Source organism: Charadrius vociferus, unplaced genomic scaffold (assembly GCF_000708025.1).
Source record: "Charadrius vociferus isolate BGI_N301 unplaced genomic scaffold, ASM70802v2 scaffold228, whole genome shotgun sequence".
Classification (NCBI taxonomy): Eukaryota; Metazoa; Chordata; class Aves; order Charadriiformes; family Charadriidae; genus Charadrius; species Charadrius vociferus.
The window spans coordinates 1,673,763-1,683,250 of NW_009649864.1; the positions used below are offsets into that span (position 1 = coordinate 1,673,763).

General features: G+C 47.5%; 1 protein-coding gene across 1 annotated transcript in view; it reads left to right on the forward strand.

The window, feature by feature from the left end:
- The window catches only part of LOC104291790 (protein kinase domain-containing protein, cytoplasmic-like), an 8,498-nt gene extending 1,080 nt beyond the window's left edge, over positions 1-7,418 (forward strand). Inside the window, exons 2-7 of the mRNA XM_009891080.1 lie at positions 123-245; positions 2,364-2,635; positions 3,776-3,855; positions 3,953-4,057; positions 5,723-5,899; positions 7,315-7,418. Coding sequence (XP_009889382.1) covers positions 123-245; positions 2,364-2,635; positions 3,776-3,855; positions 3,953-4,057; positions 5,723-5,899; positions 7,315-7,418 — 861 coding nt within the window. The remainder of the gene's footprint in view (positions 1-122; positions 246-2,363; positions 2,636-3,775; positions 3,856-3,952; positions 4,058-5,722; positions 5,900-7,314) is intronic.
- The last annotated feature ends 2,070 nt before the right edge of the window (positions 7,419-9,488 follow it).

Here is a 9,488-nt window from a genome sequence, read left to right on the forward strand (position 1 = left end):
GGGGGCGGGGATATTCCTCGGTGCCGGGGCTGAGTCGAGTCGCCCGTGTGGCCACTCGTTGTCTCCCGGCGGCCCGGACCTGCTGGCACTGGGTCTGACAGTCGCTTCTTCCCTCCCGGCAGCTGCACGGTCAATGCTACGATAACAGCGGAGATGCTGAGATACGGGTCACAGCTATGCTGGAGCTGGGATCCCCCCTGGAGATGATTCAGCTTCTGCAGACCCCCTGGGAGGAGAGATTTAAAGTAAGAAAACAAAACAAAGGGAGTTCTATCGGTGGCCCTTAGACCGCACACTGGGTAAATGCCCGTGGTGACTGCCGGGGCAAACGGGACTGTCATGCTGATGCTCTGTTTGCTCCCAACATTGTCCTGAAATCATTTTGCTTTCACTCCTTTTAAGTCACATTACAGTAGCCCTAGCCTGGCCTCTCCCCTTATGCCCCTTCTCTTTAAAGCAGTGTTAAGAGAGCTGCATCTGGGAGGACATGGCCATGAAGTCTTGCTCAGGGCTGGGGTGGTGGTTCATACCCAGTATTATGGCATATTTCTAGTTTTCCCTCTATATATTCTACTCCACAGAGGGGCTTTCCTAGCGAGGCCCCTCAGCAGGCTGGGTCTGACTTGGGAAAGCCACCCCGCTGTGCTCTGAGCCCGTTGTTTTCTGCGTATTATCTATTTTAGGCAGCAGGCTGAGCAGCCTGTCTCTCCCCATCTGTTTGTATGATGTTTCTGAGCTTAGCCCTTTAGGTATTGCTGTACTACAAACAGTACTAAATTGCTTTCCTCCTGCTGTAGGTGCTAGGATCGCATCCCCTTAGTGAGATCCGCCTTGTCTCCTAAGCATCCCCCACATAGGGACTCTTCAGCTCCCCAGGAACATAAATGACTTACGACATGGCACTTGTTTTGGTTATAGCTTGTGTTATGGTTTGCCTCAAGGTCTCAGTTGGGGGTTCAGTACTACTTGTTTGGTTCCCAGGAGGAAAGAGAGGATCAAGTAGAAGCATGGGTACCTTCATGTCAATAAGAAATGCTTTGGGCAAAATAGAAACACAACGCAAGTCCCAAAATAAAATCCCTGCCTGCATGCGGTCCGCAATGTTGAAAAGGAGCCTTGCCATCCAAGCCAGAGGGGGAGTGTGGCGACCGTGCTCGCTCAGCTGCGGGATGTGAAGCTGGGATTCTTGTGATCGCTTCACTAATGAAGTTAAAATAGCATCAGGGCTTCCAGAGTAATTTCTTTTGGCCTGTGGAGTTCCACTTTTGCTTACAAACTATTCCATACTGGCTTCTACATAGCTTTTCCAGCACCTCATCTTCTCAAATGTGCCAAAGTCTCTGCAGAGCTAGAAACCCATGATGCCAGATTAGCTGGTGGGGAGGTCTGGTACGGTGGCATTAAGATTTTAATAATCTTTTGACTGACAAAGACACTCATACAGACAGACCTTACATTGGCACTGTCTAGTCCTGTTTCCTAATTAGGGCGTCTAAACGGATGGGATTCCCCTCTGATGAGCCACATCAGATAGGAGCGAGTCTGTGAGCTATTCCAAGTGAACAAACCCGCGCGCCTGCGCAGATCGCTGTCGGAGGCGGCGAGGGGTGGCGTGGGTCTGCCTGGCACACTGACCTGGCGATACCCACTTTGTCTGATGCCAGGGCTCCCGCTACTGAATGAAAACTGCTGCAAAAAGCTACTTGAACAAAGTGATGGTGCAGTATGAATGCACTCTTCTACCTCTAGTTTGCTCAGAAATCGTTTACCGAGCTTTGTGCTGGATCAGGTATTGTCTGACCTTTCCCTGCTGCCAGAAAGTTGACATAAAAGCGAAAAAGCTGGCAATAAATACATTGCATGCTTTGGCTAATTCTTCAGAAGCACGATTGTGTGCCCAAATTCGTACTGCTGAGTGATGCAGCAAGGCATGAATCTGGTATTAATGACCATGGAGCCTCAGTCTGTATGGAGCAGCATGGGGGAAGGGAGGAGAATGCATTAATTCTATGCCAGAGCGGGAAAAAACCCTTCTGATTTCAGCTAGCAAATCAATATAGCTCCTGAAACATGAAGGCTGCTATTGTTTTCCTCGCAGCTTTCTCCTGTAGTTCCTCTAACTGCAAATGTCTCTTTTTGTGTATGAACGTTTTTAAAAAATGTTGCTAAACTACTTACCAGTCAAATCCTGTGGCAATGTTGATAATAAATTTTGTAGCATACATATAATTACCTTTTAAGTACTATATGCTTTTTTTTCCCTGCCTTTAATGTCATTGAATGCCCTCCCCTTTGTTCTACTTCCAATTTAATAGCTGTTTTTCATCTGCTTTTCCCATGCATATTCATCTTCTCTTTCTCAGATTTGCCTGAGTCTTGTGAAACTGCTGTTTTACTTGGCACATTCCCCCCTGGGTTCAATAGTCCTCTTGGATTTCCAGCCGAGGCAGTTTGTTATGGTGGATGGAAACCTAAAAGTGACAGACATGGATGATGCCAGCACTGAGGAACTGTCATGCAAGGAAGATAATGACTGCACACTCGACTTCCCTACAAAAAGCTTCCCTCTCAAATGCTCTGCGGTTGGGAAATGTGAAGGAATAAATGAAAAGAAGAACCTTTTCAATGCATATCGGTACGTCCAGCGAGACGGGGGAAAATCTGGTGTGGTTTTGCTCACACAGTGCCATGTAGCCTCTAGCATCTCGCGTTTCTTCCATGCAGTGATTGCCCCTCACCGCTGTCAAAGGGTAGTTAAGGATCGCTTTGAAGCAACTTGATTTTCCTTATAAGGCAGGAAAACCGTGTGGTTGTTGTCTGGTGAGACTGAAGGCATCTTTCTCCTGCGGCTCCCTTTCCCCAACGCCCTCTAGAAACTTGCCCCAGAGGTTGCACCTGTGAATTTGGTATTTGCCAAACAAGCCCTGGCACTTGACATCCACGGGCTGTGTTTGCTGAAAGCAGTGGCAGCGTGGGCTACCTGCCAAAGCCCACTAGCTTTGAGCCCCGGTGGTGGGAACAGGCTCGCTAACTCTTCCCTTGAACTCTGAGACTCCCTATGGAGATGAGGAGCACCTACGGAAGAGCCGTGGAACAGGTAACGGGCAAGGGGCTGAGACTTCTGCAGCACTTTGTGTCGGCCATCAGGTGATAGCACGATGGCTTCCATTCACTGTTGATGCGTGGCAGGTCGTGTACTGGTGGAACTCTTGGCAGCTGGACATTTACACAGAAGGACTTAGTAAGGGAGCTTGAATTTGCAGGACTCGGTGTTAAAGGGCAAATCCCTGCATAGATTATTGCAGCCTTGCGGTGACGCACTTGTCTTTTGTAGAACAGGAGTTCTCTAGAAGGTTGAGGGAATGAGTAGTCCTGCCTTTCCAGGGTTAATAAGAACGCCAAACCTTTTCAGGGCAAGGGAAAGGTCTTGCATGAGTCTTCTTTCATATAGGTCTTTTTTTTTTTTGATGGGAAATGCATCGATTAGTGCCCAAAAACGCCCCCGGGGAATGAGGGAAGGCTCCGTTGTGTGAGCCTTTGCGAGGTAGATTTCATGCAGCGCTTGGCTACGTGCAGTGCTGCAAGGACCAAGCTCTCAGCCCAGCTCACAGGAACAGTCTGGGAGATGCCAATGAAGTCCTCAAACATGGCTTAATAACCAAAGCAGACTTAGTAGTTGCATATGGATAATCGAGTCACGGGAAAATGTAGACAACTTAATCCCTAGGGAAATGAAGCAACGGTATTCTAATCAGGCTGTGGGATTTTTTTGCAGGTATTTTTTCACCTATCTCTTGCCACACTCTGCACCACCGGCTTTGCGGCCCTTTTTGAGCGATATTCTGAATGCAACAGGTACCAGCTGATATTCATAACCTTCTTCATTAGAAATCTCTAAATGGTATTTCATGGAATTACTCATCTTTGTCATTTTTTTTTTCTTTAAATGTAGGTGATTTACGATACGGAGTAAATGAAACCCTGAAAGCTTTTGAAAAGGTTTTACATCTGTACAAGTCTGGGCTCTATCTACAGAAAAGACCTCTTCTTTTAAAAGGTACATGATTTTAAATGCTTTAAGTAACGTGACTACAGAGGGAGCGAGGAACTTGGTAACTGGTCAAATTCTGATCTCACATACATTCAGGCGGCGTATAGTCACTAGGAAAAGCACCAAAAGTATCTTTTTTTGAGCGGTCTTTTGTTGTTTTTTCATGGGAGCTATGCATGATTGCATTGTTTTGCAAAGTAAATGCAGTGCAGACAATCTGGCCTACATATGGACATATGTTTGCACTGCTTCTAAATACTCTTCTCATAATGTGCATCAGTGTTTCAAGTGAGTATATTTGGGATAGCTTAAGCAACTAGACCGGTGTAGCAAACGGAATGTCTCCTGTCTCTTTTTGGGGCCACCTTATCCTATGGACCAATAGATCAGTTTTCTGGGCTGATACTGAAACTTCCCCTTTCACTTGGTGGCCTCTGCCTGCTGAGCACAGGTTATTATGGGGATGTACGCTGGGGAGGTGACAACACCGAGATGAGTGTGGCACAGTAGCTGGGGCCTTGTTGCCCTCTAAATTTCTTTTTTCTGAAGGCCATCCTATTGTACCTGTGGATGGATAAATGAGCCTGTATGAGGTGCATTTCTCTGAAACGGACCCATTCGGTGGTAGAGATGAGGCTAATTGAAAGGAAGGCTTCAACAGTCCAGTGGTTACTGAGGCTTACATTTTCCTGAGCATTCACTTGAGAGAGCAGGGTGGTGATGGTGGCTGGCAGAAGAAAATCTCTTTACATGTGAAAGAACTGGAATTTGCACCATTATAAATAAAAATATCCAGTCATTTGCACTGAAGGACCATCAGCTTTAACAGCAATTACTAGTATTTTCGAGCAACACCCATCTGTTGGCTTTGCAACTGGCCCAGTAGCAATGTGCTAATATGATCACCGTCCTAGAGGTGTGGGGAGGTGGGGAGAGACTCTTAGCAGTTAATGAACAATAGCCTGAATGTCACCTGCTCAGGATTTGGCCTGACTTTCCCCCACTGGGATTCCAAAATCTCATGTACCTCTGGGTGGCACCATGATGGGTGTGTCAGCGTGTGCCCCACGTAGCTGCATGCTGGATCTGGTATGAGCTGGTTCTGCTGTTGGGGCTGAGGTGTAGGAGAGGCCGTTGTGAGGTTGGCTACTCCAGAGAAGCAGCAGAGGGTCTGTGGGTCCGCACAGCAGCCTCCCCCCTCACCCACCCCTGCAGTCACTCCCCTGTGCCTTCATCCTTGAGGACTCTGCCCCCTCTCTTATATTTGTGGGGGAATTGCTGTCCTGTGCTCCACAGCAGAACCAAAAGTCAGAATTTGGGTTTCTTTTAACTTTGCAGCTCCACCCACTCCATCTAAGCAGGTCAGTTCAATTTATCACTATCTCATTTCCTTTAAGATGATGGTGAGACACTGGCACAGGTTGCCCAGAGAAGCTGTGGATGCCCCATCCCTGGCGGTGGCCAAGGCCAGGCTGGATGGGGCTTTGAGCAACCTGGTCTAGCGTGAGGTGTCCTTTCCCATGGAAGGGGGGTTGGAACTCAATGACCTTTCAAGGTCCCTTCCAAGCCAAACCATTCTATGAGTTTCACTGAAGTGCAACATACTAAGTGTATAGTGTAACTTAAAGAGTTTAAGAGGAGTTTCCCTCAACACCCTCTTTCTGTTCCCAGACTACATCACCCTAAAGGGCTTCCGAAGGGTGGAAGGAGAAGACTACAAGTGCTGGCCCTCCTACAGCCACCTGGGATGCCTGCTCTCCGTTTACAGCGCCGAGGAAGCCGCCGCAATTTGTAACTCCCAAGCGCAGTGTCAAAGCTTTATCATCACCCAGCGGAGGACGTGGACAGGTGAGCTTGGGCAGGTGTGACAGGATGCTGCCACGTGGTGCCCCTGCTTCCTCGGTCACGAGTGGGGATGATGCTGCTGCTCTCCTCTGTAGTGCCTTGAGTCTACAGGCGCATACAAAAGTTGCCTTCCCTATTCTCTAGATCAGGTGGCTGCTGTGGTGGGCATCCAAGGATCCCCTGAGTATTTGCTAGGACACACAAGGGAAATTATATCGTCATTCTGCAGCTTCTTTCCTCTACAAATTTTGCACAGGACAGCTAGGTATTGTTAAACAGTTACTTATTTTGGGCAGAGATGGCTTCGCTTTGGTGTTAGGCTAAACGATTCCTGTGGTGTGTATAGTTTGCAAAAAGCTGTGGGGTTTTTAGAGATGAAAGAAGCTATGTAAAAGAAGGTGGTTACTATTGTTATAATTAAAAGAATCATAGCTTACAAGTTGTTATCCCCTTTATCAAAACTAAAGCCCCAAACCAATGGATTTCCAAAATGTCCCTGTAATTAGCTGTGATTATAGCCTCTTACGGTTAGCGTGTTTTCAGAATTATTATAAATTACCTCATTTAGCTGACACTTCAATCGTGGGCTAAATTGTTACTTGTAAAGTGAAACGCAAAATGAGGTAAATGAGTGTTTTCACTCACGATGGTGCTAAAGAATTGTGTCTTCTTGGCTTACATGACATTTAAAAAAAAAAACCACCCAAACTACCAAAAAAGCAGCTTTTCCGTGGGTGCGTGTGCAATTGGCGTGTAGCTAACTAGTGACATAAGAGTGCTTACAGTGATGCAACATAAATCTCTTTGAGCCGGTTTCACACCAGCAGTGGATTGTGTGAGTTGTGCCTAATGCATCACATCTGGCTCCTCACGGGGCAGCTGTTCGTTGCGGTGCTCGGTGCCTGGCTGGAAGGAACCCCGCGTAAAACAGCGGTGGGGATGCAGGAGAAGCAGCTCACGGGACAGAAGACCTTTTCTGCAGTGCATGGGTTGGATGCTGATCCCTGCCATCCCGCACTGCGCCTGCGGTCTGTTAACGTTTCCCTTCCTGACGTTTTCCCTCCTCACGTTTTTGCAACCCATTTTTGCAGCCAAAGATGCTAAAAGCGAGGGGCTGAAATGCAGAGTGCCTGACTTTGCCGTTTGGATTAATGAGACCTGTGGGAACATGCTAGTCTCTCTTCGGGCAACTCTGTAAAGCAAAGAAAGACATAAAAGCCTCTGGGGCCCGATCATGCGTTCCTTGTGCGCACTCGGTGAGCATCTGGAGGTTACTGGGAGTGTAAGACACGTCTATGGCAGGGTGGAGTGGCCCTCTGTTGAGCGAGCAGCGTGTTCCTCTGTCTTTTGCAATAAATAGCGTGGGTCAAGGTGAACCTATCTCCTCCATTAAACTTGTATTTTTATTTCCTTTCCAGGACGCCCACTCGCCTCGTTTCAGAGTAGCCTGACTGATTTAATACCGGATGCTAACGCTGTAGTCTATATTAAACGATCGGCTTCCTCAGGGAAAAGACTTTAAAGACAATGAGATCACATAATATGATCCTGGGAGGAACAAACCACTGGGGAGAATTTCATCTGCTGAAAAGAATGACATGTTTTATTTTGCTTTGGGATGGGATCTCCCTGCCAGCTCGGATAGAGTCAAATGCTGCTGTCTCCTTGATCAAAGCTCAGATTTCTCATCGCAGCCCTGCTAGCTTCTTTATCTGTTCCCACACTGCTATTCTGCATAAACGCTCCCAGTTTTAGTCAAATGTCGCTAGACTGTGCAATGCCTAACCTTGCTGCTTCAGTAACCAGCTTGTCAGCCAAGAAGTAGAGATAGCTGCAAGGGTAGGCTTGGGTAGGCTTACTTAGTTCAGTCACCTCCGAAAACCTACGGATAATGCACCTTGGAGAAGGCAATGGCTCCTTCTGCAGCTGCCGACCAGGATTTTGTACCACTACAAATATAAAGGACTGGATTTCAGCGACAGGTCGAGGTTGCAGGGTTGGGATCCATAACCAGAGGTTGATGATGGGAGTGGTCTTCCAAGGAGGGTCCTGATTCAGGTCCTTCCAGGGCAGGGGAGGGAGGCGGTGGATAGGTCAACTCTGGAACCAAGTGTCTGGATGTTTGGATGCAGGATTTGGGTTTGACCCTATGTGACTTGTAATGCCAGCTCCCATGTATCAACCTTGAAGGTTTTTCTCTGTTACTTTCCATGAAAGAGCGAGACATTCAAATTATTTATGTATATGGCATTACTCTGTATGATAAAGAATGACTATGTTTATTCTAAGCATGCTGTGAAGTTTTTATCTTTAGTTGTCTAAGTCTTTACTGCAACCAAAGGAACAAATGCAAGTGTTCCCCACTTTCAGCTCACCTAGCATCATCTCCCACTCCTGAGGAGAACTCGTGAGTGTGCTCAGCAGTGTACGAATGCACCCAGGCCCCTTGGACACTTAGATCTTGGAGGACACTTTGTGGCTGCACTTGCAGGCTCACAGGCATAGAAGAGAGAGTCCGGTCTCAAGAGCCTCCTGCATCTGCCCTTTGCTAAAAATGTAGATGCGGATTGTGAAAAATAGGTGGGGGTTAGTAACATTTCAGGCTGTAAAAGACGGCAACATAGTGTTTCACTGGAAGCACTGACTATATCATGCCTCTTCTTCTGTAGCATGGTCAGGGAAAGCCCAAATCACTGCTGACCTGACACCCCGCAAGGGGAGGTCCCTGGTCTTGCGCAGGAGAGACGTGCTGCAGCCTCTGTGTGATGCTGCATTGAGTTTTCCTCTTAGCCCAAACTGCTGAGGGGAAACAACAGCTCTTGGGGCGTTGCCATTGACTCCTTGTAGCCTACCTATCTCAACGCGGACCCCTGTAGCAGCTGGGGTAACCCCCCAAGTAAAGGTACCTGTGCTCTCACCTGGGCTTGTGCTATGTTTTTCAAGATCTGGTCCTGTGTTTCCTGGTGCAGGATCTTACCTTTCAGCTCATTAGTACTCCATTAACCCACGGCAATGCCGTTGCATGGGGGCTTTCTCATGCGCTGTGACCCCTGCTGCTTGCGCTGAGGCTCGAGGGACTCTGATCGCGATATCAAGTAATGAGAATTCCTAGTTAGCACAACAAGAAGGCTCTTCTTCGTGATGGCCACACTGCTGCAGGCTTTGTGAAAGCAAGGCTTTTTAAATGGACAGCCACAGACCGTTCTCTCCATTGGGTCCCGTGGAAGTTGAAGGAAAGGTCCTGCCAGGGGTCCGCTATTGTTTTACATCGACCCCACTGAGCGGGGCTTTGGGCATCTGCTGTGTGGTGCTTTACATTAGCAAGAGGTAATGAGTGTTTATTCCATATCTCTCAGTCTCCTGAGATACGAATCAGAAGTACATTCCCCAAAGCAAGGGCAAGGGCCAGCCTGGGGTCATTCATTTCTTCAGGAAGAAACAGCGAGAGAATGCAAAAGTTGAAGTGATTCCAGTTTGTGTTGGAAAAATCTTCCTGTCCTTAAAATCTCTCCTGGTAAAAAAAAAAACAAAACAAACAACCAGTATTGTGTATTTTAGTCATGCGATGCTCCTTTCATGTTGCAGAGTTTTC